Source organism: Meleagris gallopavo, chromosome 3, assembly GCF_905368555.1.
Source record: "Meleagris gallopavo chromosome 3, MGAL_WU_HG_1.1, whole genome shotgun sequence".
NCBI classification, from domain to species: Eukaryota; Metazoa; Chordata; class Aves; order Galliformes; family Phasianidae; genus Meleagris; species Meleagris gallopavo.
The window spans coordinates 24,032,818-24,053,708 of NC_139406.1; the positions used below are offsets into that span (position 1 = coordinate 24,032,818).

General features: G+C 38.0%; 1 protein-coding gene across 7 annotated transcripts in view; it reads left to right on the plus strand.

The window, feature by feature from the left end:
- CTNND2 (catenin delta 2) overlaps positions 1-20,891 on the plus strand; it is a 625,555-nt gene that overhangs the window by 389,681 nt on the left and 214,983 nt on the right. For all 7 annotated transcript variants that reach the window (XM_085220451.1, XM_085220452.1, XM_085220453.1 and 4 more), the window contains one exon: positions 200-452. In XM_085220451.1, the coding sequence (XP_085076577.1) occupies positions 200-452 (253 nt within the window). The remainder of the gene's footprint in view (positions 1-199; positions 453-20,891) is intronic.

Sequence of the window (20,891 nt, forward strand, 5' to 3'; positions counted from 1 at the left end):
GACATTTAGAAATTCATTTGACAGTTACTTACTTCAGTGGTTTTGAAAATGACAATGTTCTTTGTTTTGTTTTTTTTCTCGTTCTTTTTGAACCCCTGTTTTATATGTGTGTGTTTTTTTTTCCTCTGCCTAGACCTGGTTAACCATTTCTGTGAACAGGTCCTCAATTTTTTACTTTGTCCCTACTTTCCTGTCGTAGCCCCATCTTCCCCTGGTGTCGACTCCGTACCCTTACAGCGCACAGGCAGTCAACACGGCACACAGAACGCAACCGCGACCTTCCAGAGGGCCAGCTATGCTGCAGGCCCAGCCTCCAATTACGCAGACCCCTACCGACAGCTGCAGTATTGTCCTTCTGTTGAATCACCATACAGCAAATCTGGGCCAGCCATCCCACCTGAGGGGACCTTGGCTAGGTCACCTTCCATTGATAGCATTCAGAAAGATCCCAGGTGGGTGAAACCTTAATTGTCTACTATTTCTTGCTCATGCAGAGGTTTGAAATTGCAGTTTGCTTTGTGTATTTCTGCTGTTGAATATCACCAACAAAATCCCACGACCCGAAACCTGATGGTAAGTATAAAACTTTTTGTATAACACTTTTATTCTGATGCTTTACCTTGGACAGGCTCTCATGAGCTCTTCTTAAAAATGAAATGACAGATGTGGTCTTGGATACATACACATCTAGCCTGCTTTCAATAGTCCCACCCCTCCAAATCTTCTGGAAAGTAATTTTCTCTGAAAATGGAAGTGGTGGTATGACTTTCGATTCTAACAGTTGTGAACTAAACTTTCAAGGTACTGCTTGGGCAGGAGTTGTTACAGTTGTTGGTTTTTCTGTGGTTAATATTCACAGAAGGATATTCTGGTATCAGGTAATGAGACTGAGCGATGTAAAACAGCCTATGGCCAGGTTTGTGCTTCACCCTGTGTCTTATGCAAGCTTCTAATACCAGTACGTGATAGCAGAATGTATGTGCTACAGCTTTCTATAAATGATTTTTACATTGCATGCTCTTTCAGTGCCTATTACAACTTAGTCACACCCAATAGCAATACGGTTGTGATGTGCTCATGTGCCTAGGGAAGACACAAGAGGTAAATTTTATAGCCATTCATATGTCCAGTGGACGCAGAAACAGTTTAGGGAATTTTCTGGCATATGCTTTGACTTCCATGATAACAGTAGTGCAGATGCTGACTGAAATCATTGATGCACTTAGTAATTTTCTTTAATTTTCTGATGGAAAAGAGAACAGGTTTGTTTGTTTGTTTGTTTGTTTTTGTGACTGAAGTTTAAACCTATCAAAAATGCCAGTTCATACAATTTTTTTTTCCTGTGGTAGATGGTATGAACTGCTTATCAATTTGTTACATGTAATACATAAGTGGACCCAAAAATTTGCACCCCTCCAAATTGGTGGAAATGCTAAGTAAAAATTTGTAAAGACTTTTCTTGCAGCATTAAAAAACCAGTATTCACAATCTGATATCTCTACTTGTTTAGCATGAGGGAAGTTCTTTCTAACCAAGTACCCAATAGCAGCTAAATTTTATGGCACATCAGAAGAATATTGGTAACCGGAGGGGAATAGTCTTTTTAATAAAAACTCAGTGTTTTGATATGTTTGTATTCCAGAATATAAAAGCTAGCAGAAGAAAAAAGGATTTCCTTTTGTAAATATCTCGCTTTCAAACTTGAAGGAAAATTGCTTTAGGAGAGCACAAAAAAAATGACTGTAATCCATGTGAAATGTTCTTAAGAGCTGCATGATGGCACTCTTGCTGACATACAGGAAACGTATTTGTAGTATCTCTACAGGTGCTAGATATTATGTCTGTGTAAAATAAAAGGTCATCTCTGAGTTGCTCTGCAATCACTTTGAAACTGATATTCAGTTACCATCTATGAAATGAGCTTATAAAAGAAGGTTTTCTCTTGCAGACTTCTCATTTGGCTGTTTTTTCATTCTCCTACTGTGAATAGTTGTGCATTCATGAGTATTGATTTTTGTAGGAAAAGTAGCAGCATATAGACATCCAGGTTAAATTGAACTTCATAAACTCTTAGAGGCAGTCATTAAATGCTGTTTTGCTATGATCACTGCTAAATGGACTCGGACTTTTCACCACTTCTCTAAAAGAGGTTTGCATTATATAAATCATGGTCTATGCATCAAATGAATGAGATTGTGGGGTGTCCATTACTTAATGATGCTGCTCCTACGTGTTGGCAGAGAATACTTTTTATAGAGTTTTATAAAGTCAGCAAGTTTTTCAGGAGGACTATTGATTATTTTGTTGTCAGCTCAGTCTGCAGCAGCTATAGTCTGCCTTGGCAGACCAGTTTGTGAGACTACTTGTGGACTGTAACTATCGTTGATCATTCAGATACTGGAAAGACTTTGAAAGATTGGAAGGTGTTCAGAGAAAAGAAACAAAAGTGGTTAGGAGATGGCTGATTTATATGGATAAAGTACGAAACTTCATATAAGTGGCAGGTTTGGAAAGGAGAGAACAGAAGATTTTGCAGGTGCTTGAATTTTTAAGGAAAGACAGAATTTATATAGTATAGCATATAGGAGATAAAATGAGTGGCTATAATTAGGAAAACCAGAAAATTTTTTCAAATACACAAAAAAATTGCAATAGTGTCAAGTTTCATTGTATTCCTCGAAGGATTTATATCATGCATAGCAAAAAGAAAGAATCTTGTTACCCAGTAAATGGACTTGAGCGACTGATAAATCTTGAGCTTCTTTACAGAGATATTGCTGCTTTTTGTGATTTGCTTGCTTGTTTTTCATTTTTAAAATGACTTAGATGAGTGGTTACAGAGTGGCAGGCATAATTTTCAGACACAGTCAACCTTTCCACCAGAGGTCCAAACAAAGGTTTACTGGAAGAGCAAACTGTGAGACAAAAATAAATTAATTACAGGCTTTTGAATAGCATTTGCTATATGTCAGTCAGTTCAAGATGGAAAATAGATGCCCAGAAGAGAATAATAAGCCATTAGAGTTTCTAAAACTGAATGCTATTTTCTGGACTCTTAAGTTTAGATGAGATTTCCGTATGAAGTCCAGGAAAAATGGTTGGCAGGCACTGCAGAAATAGACAACTTCTTCCATTGTTTTCAGCATGTAGTTTGAATAGCAAACACTACAGTTTTACATATATGTTCTGAGCTGACACTTTGCAAATTAATTTTTAACTCAGCATCTGTTCTCCATCATTCAGCTCTCATAAAATATGGTTTAATATTCATTATCTTAAAGTTTAGCATCTATTTCTAAAAAGCAAAAGAATAATTATCAGGTTTGTGGTAATAGGTATTTTTTAACTTACTCAGGCTGCTAGCTGGTGAATGACATGGTGAAGATGGTGAAAACTACATACATGTATTCTGTCAGTCTGGTGCTTTGCCTTAATTAGAAAGGAAAGGAAAGCCCTTTTCTCTCTGCATGTCAATAATGAAAATTAAGTTATGTGTATGGAAAAAAACAAGTTGAACATCAGACAATTTATTTACAAGTTGATTATTTTTTGTTTGATTGCTGTTAGAAGAAGAACAGAAGTTTGAAGTGTAGCTGACGTGAACTGTTTCATGCCATAATTTCTTATATGAAAACGTGGTGTAAAGGAAGGGTGCAAAATAACAGTATTTGTTTTCTTAGTATTGTCTTGGTTTTATTTCTTGTTGAACTGTAAACAAGAAAAGTTGTGGGTGTTTTGAAGTGTTGGAAATATGTGCTTGTAATATTTTTCTGCCCTGCTTTTATTTAAGAAAGATTTGTCTGTCCTTTAAATTTCAAAAAATTCTTTAAGGTTTGCCCATCTGTAGAACATGGGGCAACTGGAATGCCCTGGAAATTGAAGCGTCAGTATGCAATTATCAGTCTGTGTGCCTTCCAATTTCTACACCGAAATGTCTTTCAGATTAATACGTATCAGTGATATTTGGTAGTAACTGGCTTTGCTTATTTATGAATGGGCCTGTGTCTGGTTTGATGGGTTGAGCTAACAATGCTTGTGTTGTTTTGTGACTCCTGTTCATACATGTTTCAGACCCCTTATAACCATTTCTTCTGAAGAAACTGGCTAATTTGGTGAATGCAATTGTAAGAGGTTCATTCTTTACCATAGTGCAGTCTGCAGCAATAACAAAACATCACCACAAGCAGTGGAATTGTGTTGCAAATAAAGAAGAAACGAACATTTCTAAATCCAGCTGTCTCACAGCAGCTCTTCCTTTTACAGCAGTCTGTGCTTAGGTCAGCATAGTGATGGAGCTTTCCAGGTATTGCACGCTTGAGCTGTAATGCCCAGAGATGTTTCTGCTTCATTCTGTGCATTTGGAGTCAACATTGCACCTCATGATTTCTGCTGGCTGTAATTTCTTCCATAGCAGAAAATGAGAGTTCTGGCGGTCTAAACTTAAAAGTTGGCTTTCTTACCACTTATAAAAGGAAATAAATTGATCAGAACATTCTGTATGGACTACTAATTTCAAAACTCCTTGTTTTTCTGTTTTCTATTTTTTTTGGTGTTTCATTGATGTGAGTTTTTTTTGTTGCTTTTTTTTTTATTTAAATGTGCTGTGTTTTCAAAATGCAAGCTAGAAAGCTTTTTCTGCCAGAGAAGTCAAAGAAATAGAATAAGTTTTAGTTAACTTCTGTATTCCAGTAAAATTGCGTATGGGATCAGTACACACAGTTTGGAACATACTGTGTTAAAGGCTGAATGTTTTTGCAGGAGTCTTTACCATATATTTAATCTTGCTTTGTTCCAAGTGTTCTCGGCACTGAAATAGTGTTAGTCTGCTATAAACTGTATAGCAGCTGGGCAGTAGAATGGTATAACAAGGTGGGAAAATAAGTGTAAACCTGCATGTGTGGGAGATTGGATGTTTGTGAGAATGTGTCTGGTAGGTTCCTTAGGAGAGGATATCACCTGCAGAAAGGAGCTTCAGTTGAAGGAGAAGTGACCTTGGAACAGCTGATGACAACAGTGTGCTGTCCTGCTCTGTTCAGAGCTGAGATGTGGGCTGGGGTTCTCAGAATCCAACAGGCTGCTGGAGGTGTTGGTTGGACTCTGTCCTTCCTGCTGGCATGTGGCTTGTAGCACTTACTTATCCAAACAAGGACAGGTCTGCCACATTCCAGGTTAAAGCCTTTAGGACTAAATTATCATGTGCTGTATCTCTGATACTAAACGATTTGTATTATATTAAAACATTTTGGGAAGACAGAGAGCATATCTACGGTGGGAGTGGGCAAGGACTTAGGGAACCAGAGCATAGTTCTTTAACCGAAGAGGTGGAGGGATGAAGTTAATATTCATGATCTGAATGTGACAGAACAAAGATTGCAGATTCACCTCCCTGGTTCCCTGTGATACGATGTGATGGGCAGATCTCTTCACCCACAAGTTTTCGAAGGTCTCTCTTACCCTCATCTGATATTAGGGGTAAAGTGGAAAGGGAAATTCTCCAAAGATGTTGGTAGTGAGGAAGCCATGGGAAGCATATTTCTAGTGGATCTGAGCACATGTATGTTTGGCAGTGTGGACATACCTTGAGAAATTGAATGCTTCAAATTCTGAGGTCCTGCTAACATCCTACTAAGAAGTCCTTAATCTGGTTAGATATCTTTTATTTATTCAGCTAATAAATATCTGGTTTATTTTCCCCTACATAAAAAAAAAAAAATAATTGTGCTTCCTCTCTGAAAAACTGACCTTAAAAAGAAAATAAAATCAGAATTTCAAAACAGCACAAAATACAGGAGATTCAAGTAAAGCAAGTCCAGAGAAAATATCACTTCTTCATACAGATCCTTAGTGTGCATAGTAGCTTTGAGAAAAGATGAAAAATCATATAAAGTATGCAGAGATTTTTTTCCCCTTTCTGTTGTACATAAATAAGGTTGAAGCCTGCTTATTTAAAGTAGTTGAGGTGGAGATCATGAATTGTCACAGTCTTAATTTGGAATTTCAGAAGACTGCTTTGGCTGGAAACCTTTGGCTGGAGAAGACTTTCTTTAAGAGTATTCAGATCCAACTTGGATAGAGCAAAATAAGTGAGCTGGTAACTGATCCAGACCTGGGTCAACTTTGAAGTAGAGGAATAGTGCCCAGAATTTGGAAAACATATCATGTGTGGCCACACTGCTGTGTAGACCGACAGTTTCTATCTGTTTTTCCACTGCTTACGTAGCATTGGTCTCAAAATGACTGGATAAGTGCTGGACAGAAGTAAAATCATCCTCTGGTGCAGCAGGTTTGATTCAGTATGCATGAAAGCATCACGTCTATTTGCTTTTTTTTCAATATTGCAATTGTCCCATGCTGTTTCGCAACTTCCTTTGTCTTGGAAATCCTTTGAAGGAAAAAATCCTGGAGTGTACTCTACAGAAATAGTACCTGTGCTTTTAGCTCATGAAGCACGAGCATCCACTTGTTCTTGTCTGTAACTAGTAAGATTATTGGCTGCAAAACGCCACTCCATTTTTGTTGCCATCCTATTGTTAAAGAAGATCTTATCATTTACAAACCTGCTGTACTGTAATCACAGAACATCACAATCTAGGTATCACAGTAACATAGAAGACTGGTCCATGTAGTTTGAGTAATGAGTCTGTCCTGAAGTTCTTACAGTTCCTAAGCCACCAACAGAGGAGAATTGGCTATATATAGCCATTTTATTTGGTAGGAAATTTATGTAGGATATATAGAAGGTATAATTTTGAGATAGAGATAAAATTTTTGTTTGGTTTGAAAGTGTAGTTCTATCAATATTCTGCCTCAAACAGAAGGTAATTTGTTTCTTTTGTACTGGAGGAAGAGAAGTGAAAGGCTGCTTATGTACTTGTCAGTGATACAGGGCATTCACAAGGAAGTGGTGGAGATTCACATACTGTTTATAAATCCACAGCTGAGTAAATGAAAGAACAAAAGAAAGACCAAGATCTCCTCCTTCCTAAATAATTTTTTTTCCCCATTGCAATAGTGCAGATCTGACACTTGAAGAACAGCAACAAAGTCCTTTTCACTGTTTCTTTTCCAATCTGTTGTGTCTTTTAATGTCTTAATTCATCTAGGGGAAAAAAGCAGGTGGGCGGTGAGCCTCATTCACATACTGTCCATAGCTCATTTTTGTCTCTTGAATGGTGTATCTGAGCATCTAATAGTGAATATATGTCCCTGTGCAATTTCTGCCTTTGTTTGCTAAGCATTTTGTTCAATACACTGTGGTTCATTTCCAAACTTTGACAGATGCAAAATCTGTGTGGTTCCTTTCTATGATGGCAGACTGAAACAGCTAAAAAATGTTGTAAGCATGTCTTCCTAGTAGACATTAAAAACATGGGAGAGAATCATACTTTCAGGCTTTTCTGGGCTCATGTAAGCTGTTACTATATCCTGGCACAATAAACCGGGTAAGTTTCTCAGTAGTAGCTCTTGAGCATCTCATCAGCCATATGAATAATAATGATCTTTTTCTTTATAGAGATGTTCAGAGCAAGTTTTAAGGTGCTTTGAAGTTCAAAGGATAATCTTGATTCCATGGTAAATGTGATGGAAGAGAGAGAAATACATTAGGTGGAGAGGATGAATGGGAGGTCCCTTCCAACCCCTACAATTCTGTGATTCTGTGAAAGCTTTCAAGAAGCTTGCTAAAATCAGGACATGTTTGCTGAAATTGTCTCAAAAAAGAAAAGTCATCCTTGACACTGCCACACAAATTTATGAGCAGAGATTGTTGCTTTCTGAGGCTGGATATCATTGTTATTTTGTACAGCTATTAAATAAGGAAGAAACAGAAGCCAATTTGTTGTCAGTTTATACAAGTGACAAACAATACATTTTGTACAAAACGTCATTGTGAGTAAAGGATTTCTGCAACAGAATACAACCAAAAGTTTGCTGAAATCATGTTTCAAGTGTAGAGGTTAGTGAAAAATGATGAGCAGAAAGAATAGTCAAGAATTTTTATTAGGCTCTGGTGGAACTTTGTAGCTGTGGAAACTGAACAATCTGACTAAAAAAAAAAAAAAAAAATCTGCTCTGTGAAGACTATTTCAGATGAGAGAAGGCCAATCTCTGCCAGTTCACTCAAGATCAGAGCTTGGTGTGAAGTCTACCTCCTAGCCTTTCCTTCCTAGTGTACTGCCATTCTCTTGGCAATCCCCACTACCTTCGTGGAGGTCTTCCTTCCTCACTGAACAGACCCAGTACAGAGATGCATTGCGATTTGTAGCATTTAGCTAGTGGTTTCCTAGGAACCAAGAGCCACCACTGATCCTAACAGAAATCCTACAGCCGTTGTTGCCTGGGAAACTCCCAGTCTCTGGGTTTACTGTGGAATATTTTTTTTATGCTTTTTTTAAACCACTGCTATCAGTTTGCTGTTTAGCTTACCTCTCACTGCTATAGTTTTGAGGGGATTGTATTTATCTTTACTGTGCAAAAAAGTGGAGGAGACTGGAGAGCAGATGACCTGGAAATAAATTGTTTTCTTAGCTGAAAGGAGAAGGAATGAAATGTCTAGGTTTTGTGATACACCAAAGGTAAAAATTTGGAGGAAGGAAGAACTTGTGGTGAAAAGATGCACTTTGGCAAACTCTGCCAGAGTAAAAGAAGTTTCTTAAAAAGCATGCAAAATCTGCACATTGACACACAATAAGAGGACTTTGAAGTACGTTCAAAAATAAGGTATATTAATTCAGCTTTCAGCTTTTTAAAAATATTTTCAAGTTAGTTTGATAATCCCTTTGTTCCATACCAGGACATGGTGTATTTGATTCATGCATTACGTTTTGAAGAGGAAGACTGTCTTTTGTTTTTATACTGTTTGATGCTTTGTTTTTTTCTTTTAGAATTTGAGTTTGCACGTTTGGCACTGTCAGTTGATGTGGCTAAAGGAAAGTGATTGTGTTTGTTAGTTCATGTGAAAGGAGTGAATGCTAACAACACAGGTGTAAAACTGTTTCTTAGTAGTAACAGAGGCTCCCCTAACTTCCTGCGACAATTCTGACTAACATTTTAGTTACTCCAGTAGAGAAACAGTGCTGATCAGTATGCTTTATTTGTTCCAACTTTTTATACTAGAATAAGTAGTTTTCATTTTTCTTGACTCCCACTTTGACTTGGAATGATTCAAAAACTAAATTGCCTGTAGCTGTTTTTTACGTAATTCCATTGTCCTTCAAAACATCTAGTCTCCATAACTTCTCTCAGAGCATTGCCATCTAACTCAGTGCTGGCATTTCCAAAGTACTTGCTGTATCCATACAGAAACACCAGTACACTTTCTAGCCAGGAATTCTGTACGCCTCCAAAATTCAACCAGTTTATTTCCACAGTTTTGCAGTGTAGGATTGTCCTGCTCTTAATTTGTTGATGGTGGAAGTGCAGAATATCACGACCTTTGCGTATGAAACAATTTATGCAAAGCAATGAACTGATCTTAAATCACCTAGGTCAGAACAATGAAAAAATGTGGCTTTCATTTTATTTTTTATCGTGTCTCAAATCAGGATGTTGGTCTGTAGCTGATTCCTCTGGCCTAAAACCTGAGCTGGTGTGTAAAATATTAGGTGCAATGTCCAAGACTTGGGAGCTTAGCACCAGCAAAGCAATTTAATGAGAGAAAACGAATATGATACTTTTCCTTAGCCATGAGGCAGCCTGTGGCCCTAGGAGAGCCTGTGAGCCAGTTGGTGCACTCCATTAGCTGGGGACCTGCCTATGGTGCTGCCTGGGTGTGGAAATGGCTGACTGGAGGCCCACTGCTCCTATCCACTTCCTGTGCAACAAGGCTCATGGCTGTGACTGGTGGCAGAGTGGCCTTATGTCACTTGTCAGCTGTGGGAGCTGGAGCCGCTACGTTTCAGGGAAGCCCGGATGGATCCACAGTAGTGAAGCCCAAAAGATACCTGCCAGGACAATGCGGAGAGTGAGCCTGGGCCACCCTAGATCGCATAGGAAAATCTAGGTGGGATCTCCATGTTAGCAGGAAGTCTCAGAGTATGTGCCGGATGTGTGAACGTGGTCAGCAATTAGCCCCTTGTTTGTCATTAGTCTAGCCTACGTGGGCAGTGAAACATATGGTAGATGTGAACTCTCATGTCATACAGTCCCTGTGGGGTTACCAGGAGCTGGCCAAACACCGCCTAGGTTCAGTGTAACCACATAACAGCTGTGTAATGGATGATTATTTCCTTTTGAGAGGAAGAAAATACTCATTTGGACTAATTGGAGCAACCTACAGTTTTTGTTCTAATTTGGAGTTGTTCGTTTCCTGCTGGATCAATTGTGTGATTGCTGTAATCCCTTCTGAGTCAATACCTTCAGCTGAATGTTTCTAAAAGTAGAGTACCCGTTTAGTTAGCTGCTTGCTAGTTAACCTGAGAGTCAGAATATGTGGGCCTACTCATGATGGATATTTTGTTGTAAATGATGTTTACAGTAGCAGAAAATATACAATGTTGAAACTGTTTTAGTCAGTTGTCCTTCGCATCAAATGATTCTTGAATAAAAGCTGCATTTTCTGTGATGTGATCCCTAAACTCCATAGGTATTCATATTAGTATACTTCAGATTATGGTCTGGAATGGCTATAAAATGGATGCTTTTTTCCTTTTCCCTGTAGGAAGTTGGTTTTTGTGAGGGGCTTCCCTTTGTGGGCCTGTTTTGAGTTTTCTGTATTGTTCTTTCATTTCTTCCAACAGCTTCCAATAGGAAAGATTTCATATTCTTCTGCATCAAAGTAGTTGTGAAATCTCTTATGAAACACTGTGCACAAATTGGTGCATAAAAGATTCCTCAGCTGGTCTGATGTTAGGTAGATTTTACAGATAAATTGAGAAAAGGAGTGTGATATCTCTCTCTGTCTTTGTACATCATAGCAGAGTTTGCCACAGGTAACCAACTTGTAAAACCTGCATGCAGGCAAATCCAGTCACATACTTAGGAATTCTTTTGAATATGTAAAATCTTCTCTGCAGAGCAATGACATCTCTGTCATATACTTAATCTTCCCTTTGGAATGCTTTTTTCTGTTTGTCAGCAGCTACGTTTGTTTTAATGAAATTTTATCCTAAACTGTAAAGTTCTCATCTGGAGCTGCTGAGCTGCTGTCAGCCACTGCATTTCCTATGGCATGTCTCCAGCAACCATCTGTTACCTCCCTGTCTCTGCCCTGTGCATGCATCAGGGCTTCTTCCTGTACTGAGCAGTGCTGCAGATAGGCTCCTTCTGAAGGATGTCAGATCATCTGTGAGTTATTTTATGTGGGTGTGGTTCTTGGGCCTGCTAACAGAAAACGTGGTGGTTTGGTTATGCTGCATAGGAGGAAGAGGGCTGCCTTCTTACAGGGGGACGTCCTAAGTGAAATGTTCTTGCATGATCAGTGGGCAGGCCTACACTTTTTATGCATTTTATGAGGATGTCAGAACAGTGATGACACTAAAGTAATTAACAGCATAGAGCATATTTAAACAGAATTCTGACAGCAAGAGGGAGGACAGGTTTGAGAGTTGAGCAGGAACTGCATTCAGGTTTGCCAGTGTGTAATGGTATAGGAGCTTCTGTGCTGGTGATGATGGCATGTGACAGAGCTCCATGGGACAATTCAAGAGCTGATTTCTCAAAATGCATGCTGTTCAGATTTTCCCTTCCAATTACTGACACTTGCTGATTCAGTTTTCAGGCCAGCTAGGTGGAAGTGCTTTCCTTTAGGGCTCTGTTTATCACCCCCTATATGCCTGTAATCATATCAGTTGTGCATGTGGGTACACTGAAACTGAGCCAAATAGCTTCTAATCCCCACCAGGTTAATTAGTAGGCCAGGCTTGCCTCATAATAATGCAGCTAACAGCTTCATTGAATATATTGAGGTGGGAGTATGGAAGCCTGATTCCTGTTCTGTTTCGTATTCCTTGATGTAAAGATCAGTCTGTTAATGAATGTGTATCTCCCTTCCATCACTTTAAAAGAAACATTTAGGTTAGATTTTGCTTTCATGTCACATTAAATGTGGCTTTCATCAGCTTATGAAATGGTTTTTGAGAATCCATTATGAGAAATAGCATTTCCATTGCTAAAAAGAAAAAAAAGTATTTTGGAAGGGTGAAGGGAAGAACTAGTTTTACTTTTGTCGTAAGGAAAATTAATTGTGGGGAAAAATTCAGAAAAGAAATCTATGTATCAAACTTTCTAAAATTTTTATGATAGATTGTATTGCCTCTATGCGATTAGAAATGGGATGGATGGCAAAAGAATGATGGAACTTATAGGTGACAGCTGACGTATTCAAAATAGTGAAGGTAGCCTTTCACTCTTATGTTGACAGTTTCAGTATAGCCTGAAGGATAATGAAGCACATGAAAGATTCCAGAATCATTTTAAAATAAACTATTTATGAGCATGCTTCGCTATCGTTTTAAACTTCTTTGGTAAATGGAGCTGTGTGCACATGGTATTGATTTCCTTGGTATCATGGGCTTCATGGGAAAGCTAAACTCTCAGAGCTCCCAATTCTGCAGAACAGCAGTATGCCAGCGATATGAGTTAAATCTTACAGCCTTCTCAAAGAGGAAATTCCATTTACTTTGGAATGCAATTTTGAATGGAGTAAATGCAGCAATGTAGAGGAATCTCGAAATGGAAATTTAACAGTGGGTCTTGACTAGCAGTGCAAGATGCAAATTGTGATTTTTAGAGCCCTATTATCTTTAGTTTTCTTAGAAAAACTAAATCTCTCATGACATTGTATTCATTCAAAAGTATTGGATTTCAGAAAAATCACAGGCAGTAGCTTGAGGTTCTACATGTGCTCTCAGTGCAGCCAGAAACTGGAGCTTTACTGGTATATTTTTCTCCACTTCTTTGAAATTTTTGATACGTAGAGGGAGGGAAATGTTACAAGGGCACCATTGTGGAATTCACGAAGTATGTGCAATGAGAAATATACAGAAAACTTTGACGTATTTCCTGTGAAATGTCCTTGTATGTCAACAGCTAGAAGCTGTTGTGGTTTCTTTTTACTACATTTGGACAGATAATAATGCGCTATTCAAAAAAGAAAATAGTGTTTCTTGGATAGTAACTGTGCATGAGGGCTATCACTCAAAAAATTAAGATGTCATTGTAACAAGAAATATTTTCTGCTACCAGCATTTCTTTAGAATAAGGATTTCATTTCAATCTGGATGTCATGGATCCAGCCTTAAGATGTAATTAAACCAGTGGAGAAATGTTATCCATTTTTCTATTAAGACTGAAGTTTGAATAGTTTCTCAGAGGTAAGAAAAAGAAAAGCAAATAAACTTTTAGAGTAGCAAGCAGTAGTTTTATGTAGTGGCACTTAGTTTGGGTTAGTAACTTCAGAAAAACAACAATACTCTTTTGAAATAAATGTCAGAAATGGCATGGAAACCAATCAGAATAAATGTGTTGGGGGATTGTTTTTTGTTGGGTTTTTGTTGTTGTTGCTTTGGGAGTTTTTTGTTTCCACTTGACTGAGTTTTCTAGGAAGCCAAAGACTTGCAGAGTTTAGATATTTTAGTCCAAAGTTTAGAGAAGGGAAGAGATCTGTCTGCTTTCAGCTGAATGTTGTAAAATAAGCCAAAGAAAGAGTCTTTGACTTAATTTCTTTTAATTCAGAGGGAAGAAAAAATTGGGAAAGAACATTTCCTTCCCTATTCTCCCTAAACCCATGTAACATTTAGACTTTGTAATGCTGAATTCTCGTAGAACCATAACGAAATGGAAACCTCTGAAGACTAATGCGTTCCTCTCAGTACTTGCACGTGGTAGTGAGGATGATCCAATTCCTGTGAGAATATGCAGCTTAGATTGAAGGTATGGAAAGCGCTGGGTGAATTGCTGGATTGCTGGCCTGTATTCCTTGCTTATGTGTAAGACAAGGGTAAATACATGGATTTGTGATGCAATTTTTGTGTGTCTTGTTAGTATTTAAATGGTCCAATGGTTTAATTTTGCTATGTGGGTTATGATTATGTAAAAATGCATGTCCTTGCCTCAAAAAGTTTATGTTCAATTTCAAATGAAATGCAACAAGAGAGGAAGAATGAGAGAAAGTAGAAAGGAAGGCAGGGTTAAAAGTAAAAGCAGTTAAATCATTTAATTATGTGCATAGGCTTACCTCTGAATCGGTCAGGGGCTTTTATTCTGCTTAACAAATAATTGCTGGTGTCTCCAGGCTGTTTTCAATAGAGTGAACATTTTGCTGCTTTTCTGGTAAGCAGGTCTCAGTAGAAAATACAGGGATTAAGAAAGGGACTAGTTTCTTTTGGAATAGGTCAGCTGTGAAAGTCTGTAGGAAGGATGCCATGTGAAAATCATAAAGATGTTTGCAGAAATGTGCTCAAGGCTGATGTTAGAAAGCGATTTCAAAGAGTGTGGCAAAGGGCAGAACTGTAAAGGGCCTTGGACGTCTACAGAAACTCAGTGGAAAACGTAGCCAACTATATTCAGCGATCTCATGCTGTCATCTGTGAAAATAAAAACTGCTGTGAAAGTCTTGCTTCTAGAATATATTCTTTTTAAAGTGGATCATTCAAATAGGGTAAGAATCTGATTCTTCAACTAGTCAGCTAACTCAGGGAAAAAAAGATAGGGTTCTTTACCACTCCATGTTTAGTATTTGCTAAGTTAAGTTTACTCTAACTTCATTTCTTTATACATGTATACAGTATCTTGTAGGTTGAGCATGTTTTGGCCACCAGAAATCTCAGAAAAGTGGAAGCACAAAGCACAGTATATATTGGTGATTCAGCTCATGGTAATGTCATTCTTCTTCAATGTAGTATAAATACAAGATATAAATATACATACATGAAAAATATGTCGTACAAATACATAATACATGTATTGATTCCATAATCCCAGTATGCATGGCATGGAGCTGTACATTCATGTCTGTGTGCAGGTGGGGTGCAGAATGTGCCCAAGAGCAATGTGCCATGTCAGCTCATCATACATGATGAGGCATGTCAGGTTGCTTTGCTGTGTTAAGAAATTGTATGATGGGTTCTGATGTGAGTTCAGTCAGCTTGCCGTTTCATTTGCTGCTGCTGGACTTCATTATGTGGATGTTGGTAAGCACTTGGTCTGGTATAGACACCAGGATTCGGTTGTTACTCACATCCCTACCTCAGGTAGAGAGCTGTTATCCATATCCTTGTGTGTTCTTTGTACTTGACAATCAAAGTATCTTTTCTGTCTGCTTTGAAATGATCAGTTCAGGAGCCGCACATTTTACATACCCAAATTCAATTACAGCTGCTAGTTTTATTGCTGCCAGTAGAATTCCCATACTTATAAAGTGTAAACTGCAGTGTCATTTTAATTCAGTTATGTATGTTTTTAAATCACAGACGGACGCTTCCGTGAAAGGATGTGTTCATTTTCAGTGTTTTAGTAACAGGAGAATTTCACGTTTGTTTGTGGTATTATTTTTTTAATGTTTGCAAGAACAGAGAAAGCATGGATGCTTGTTTTAAAACAAAAAAAAATCATCCACGCATTTAAAAAAAAAAAAAAAAAAAGACAACTCTCCACATTATTGAGTTGTGTAGTTTAACACTCTATTTTGGACACGGTGTATGCTTACATAGATCTGGGTCAGTGATTGTAAGGGTAGAAACCCTTCCTGACATGTGCTGCACCTGATTGCTTCTATGTACATGTTATATAAAGAATCCAAATATGCATTAAGGGAAGTATAATTCTAAATTGACAGAGGCTGTTCTGACTTTTTTTTTTTGTCAGTTGACAATGCCTAAGAAAGCCTGGCATCTCAATGAGGGAGTGAGATCATAGAATGATAGAATCACCAAGATTATCAAAGGACCCATAAGATCATGCAGTCCAACCATCCACCCATCACCAATAGTTCTCACAAAACCGTGTCCCTCAACACAAAATCCAGACGTTTCTTGAACACCTTCAGGGTCAGTGGCTCCACCACCTCCCCGGGCAGCCCATTCCCAAGAGTGCCTGACCACTCTTTCAGAGAAGTAGTATTTCCTAATGTCCAGCCTAAATCTCCCCTGGCACAGCTTGAAGCCATTCCCATTAGTTCTATCACCAGTTACACGAGAGAAGAGACCAACCCCCAGCTCACTACAACCTCCTTTCAGGTAGTTATAGAGAGCAATAAGGTCTCCCCTGAGCTTCTGTGAGATTTGGAAGTTCTACCTGAATAAAACTGTTATGTAGGCTTGCCATCTTTGTTTTGTGGTAGAGTTTATGATAAAAAAGAAACTAGCTTTCCAGTTGGTAAAAGGCAAGGAAATAAATAGGTTTTGAATTAGTTGTAGCTGATTGATTGCTGGGAGATGTTGCTCTTCTCCAAAGACCTACAAATGAGACCTCACCTTGCCCAAACTTTGGAGAGGAAACTTTGTCTCAATTAGTATTCCATTCTCTCTATCTGTGAGGAGATTTTTGCTTGGGAGGAAAAACAAAACCAAGTAATTTGACATACAGGACAACTCGAGTGAGATTTAATTGTTGGCTGATAAAGTACTTCTTCATTTTGAATGTGTTATTATGTTTGAATTGAGCACACCTATTCATTTTTTAAAGGCTATTATTCCTGATTATGGTTTTACTTTCAGCTTTTAGTACTTGAATTCCCTTTGCTGAGGAGTAGTGGAATAATTTTGAACAATTGCATGCTACATTACATAAGAAGATGCTTCCTTCTATGGGGCTGGAAGCAGACTCTCATCTTGCTTAATGGAGAATTATGTTTTACTGTCTTAGAGATTAAGTCTCTGGATGGAAGCTTGAGAAACGAAGGGTAAAAGCATATAAAATTTTCTGGGGTTTTAGTCGAACACTGGGGAGTCTCACCCTGCAATAATACAAACCTGCTAAGAGCCAAGTGAAGGATCCCCCTTATGTGCACCTCATCTGCCAGTCAAAGAATTGAGTCTCCCAAGTTCTTAGAATAGTTTCTTCCTGTCATGTTCAGTTGATGTTTCAACTAGATCTAGTTGAGCGATCTTTAACAAGTAACTAAAAATATGTGGAAGAGCAACAGATATAAAACTGGTATGAATTAAAGTGGTCAGAAGATTGACATTAAAGTGTTTCTTCTAAATTTGTCAAAAGGAAAAGTAGAAAAACAGTCAAGAGCAACAGTGAAGTAGATTTGCATGTGAACCCTTGAGAGCAGTATTCGTGGGGGTAAATTTGCTTCCTGCTGTTTTAATCCTGAGAAGTATTTCTAGCTCTTAAGCTCCTTAAAATTTAGGTATGACCTACAAGACACTGAAGAGTTTTTGTTTTTTGTTTTTTCTTCTTTAAAGCATTTGATTGAACTGTGGCATGCAGGTGTCCCAGCCAAATAACAGTTCCTTCGTGTAGAAATTGGTGTCTACCTTTGTTTTCCCCTTTGTTAATATTTCTAGAGCCTCTTGCAATGTGTTGTGTGACAGAACATACAACTCTCTCTTCAGTCACATTTTTCAGCTCTAAAACCTCCTCTTTGCTTGGATGGGGGATTCTGTCCCATTTCTTCACATCTGAAGCTTATTTTCCCTCTCAAAAGAAGATGCAAGTCTAGTTTCCTTGGGATAACTACAAACTTCTATTGTGAAAGACGATAAACTTAGAGCAGAGTTCCATGATGGCTGTGCAGAGTTCTGTGAGTAGCTGGAAGGGTGAAGCAGGACTCTTATTTGCTTACATGTGTGTACAATGTGAAATAGTTTTCATGTTGGTTTACTTGATCTTCAGGCTACCTCTGAGGGGCCTACCAGGCAATGCATTTTTTGTTTTCCTGTCACCCCTTACTTCACAAATGTTAGGGAAAGCTAATGAATATTTTTGGATATGTTCAGCATTCAAGCTGACCTGAATGCAGTAGCTTAATGTTCCAGTTACTTGCTTAGGTGATACCAAGCTCGCTGTCTCATTAACCTTGGAACTCCTGAGGCAGGGGCTTGCACTGAAATAAACAAGAGCAAGTAATTTTGCCTGCCTTCCCCTTTAAAAGGGCACTCGTTGAGGAGTGTAAGGGTTCTCATTGCAACAAATAAGTAAATTTGAAGTTGATACAAATTCATGAGTTATTAAAATATGGTATTCCTGAATATTTGCAATTTTAAAGTTATTTGAATGTTCTCTGAAATTGTCATTGCATTTTTATTCTGAAGTTACTAAACGATTTAAGTATGCTAAATGATTCTGCTGTATCTGTTGATTGTAAGAAAAAGAAAAATGTTCAGTTTGTTCTATGCTTCTTTCTAGTCAAAAAAAGTTTATAAATGCATTCAGTAGGAATGCATGTTCATGAATTCACATGTATTCTTCCATAAAGTACAGCCTTCTACAGTTTTTTGTGACTAAAGAAAGAGTTGTGCAACTGCATTTCTCTTTGTAGTCTGAAAAGTTGTACTTTTCTAGTAAGTGAAATTTTTTTTAATAGAATGGAATTTTTTCATAGCATAGAGTTTTTCTCCAGACTTGAATATACATATTTATGGTACAAAATGCTGGGAGGAGTTGGGTTCTCTGTGCTATTCACAAAGGAGGGTTTTCTTTACCAGCTGATTTACACTACAATTTTGAATTTGCTGTTTGTTTTGAAGACAGTTTATGTACTTCTTTGAAGCAGTAGCTATTAATTTAGTAAGATTTTTATCTACTGACTACTGGCCAAAGTTTTGTTTTCAGTGTAATGAATTGTAATGGGAGGAAGGGGGCAAAGACACAAAATGATGACTGTTTCTGCCATCTGACTAGAAAGAGTGGTGCACTAACAAACCATTTCTAATATGTCTTTGAATTAAAATTAATCCTTGCTTGCAGTCTCCTAGTTCTTTCAGTATCAAGTTAATCATACTAAAGTCAAGTCTCTGAAAGTTCCATGAGTATTTGGGATAGCAAAGCTAGGAATACGATGCATAATTGAAATTAGACTTTCTTTTTGGTTTTTACCAAAGAGATGCTGAGGTGGATACTCTTGCTAGTAAGTCCATAGCAGAGTAATGTCCAGATGTGGAGTCTTCAGTATACAGAAGAGACATAGACCAGTTGGAGCACATCCAGAGAAGGGCCACAAAATTGATTCAAGGGATGGAACACTTCTCCTACAAGGACAGGCTGAGAGAGCTGGGGTTGTTCAACCTGGAAAAGAGAAGGCTGTGAGGTGACCTGAGAGCAGCCTTTTCAGTATCTGAAGGGAAACTACAGGAAAAAAGGGGACAGACTCTTTAGCTGGGCCTGGGGTGATAGATCAAGGGGAAATTATTTGGAACTTAAAGAGGGGAGAGTTAGTTGGATATAAGGAAAAAATCTTTTACAATGAGGGTGGAAAGACATTGGAACTGATTGCCCAGAGATGTGATGGATGCCCCGTCCCTGGAGGCATTCAAGGTCTGAGCAACCTGATCTAGCTGAAGGTGACCCTGTTCATTGCAGGAGAGCTGAACTAGATGACCTGTAAAGGTCCCTTCAACTCTACTCTAAATATTCTGTGATTCTATGATTCTCGTAGAATCATTTACTTAAATACAATGGTATGAACCGGATTAAATAAATGAAGCTAGTTTGTCCACTTTTTTTTTTGAAGGAGTTTTGACTGCATAAATGCCTGAGCACTTCACCAGTCTTCCAAGATGTCTATATTTTATTGAAGATTTCTACACCCTTACAAAAATAATTGGAAAGGAATGAAAATGCCTCCCTGTAAGTAAGAGATCAGGGGAAAAAAATACACTTTTTTTTTTTAAAGGTTGTTGTATAATGTATAAGAACACAAAGGAAATTCGGGAAGCACTTCCGCAAGGGTATAAACCTCTTAAGAGGCTGAATCCCTAAACATTTACCTTTTGTGTTTGAGCTCTTGATTGTAACAACTGTAACAGGTGTACTATCTGATTCACAGTAAGTGCTTTAACATTTACTGGTCCACAGATATATAACAGAATGGAAATTGCTTTCTACTTCTGATGATGCCACTTTTCACTACAGGTAAACTTACAGTACTGCTGCTGTTGTGCAAGCAAAATGAGTAATACAATACACATCTGAGCCAGGCACCTAGGGTTTTGATGGCAATGTGCAGAACCAAAATTGTTCTGCAAAGCACTCTGAGAGTTAGTCGATCACTTTTTATCTCTGTGGGTAGGTGAGGAAGCTATAGCTGAAACATACTTTGATTTCTCAGTGTAAACTACGGTTTATGTATGCTCCTGAAATTACTGAATTCTCAAATGAAAATTACAGCATTCTGTTTAAAAAAAAAAAAAAAAAAGCTGTTTGTTTCATAAGAGAGAAAGATGGTGAAAGGTGTTGCGGACAAGTAAAATGCTGGAAAAGGTGGGAGAAAATATCTTCTGGCAGCCTTCATCCTTTATTAGTGCTGTTTAGTACAGAAGACAGCCTATGTCATACCATAGAATGGTCAGTGCATTGCTCTGCAATCCCAGCATCTGTGAATCCATTTGGCTTGTTAAAAAAAAAAAAAAAAAACAAGGACAGTTTATTTAACAGTTTCTGCTTAGATATTTTCTTGTTTAAATTTTACCAGGAAACCTTTCCTTTTCTGATTGCTGTAAACCCTAATGCTTTTTATACAGATTGCAGTTCTATTTTCAGTACTTTGAGATAGATTGGATTTTGACACAATCACTTTCATGATTGGTTGTTCTACAGGCAGTCTTGAAAATCTGTGATCTACATTGTTTTTGTTGTCACTGATTGCTTCTGGCACAGCGATATCTACCTGTTCCCCTTAATCCCCTTATCTGTTAATTAGAAAATTCCTCTGAAATTTCATGAGGTAGCTTTAAACTTAACTCTTTGTAGGTAGGAAGTCATATTACCTTATGTTTCTAATTAGCGTA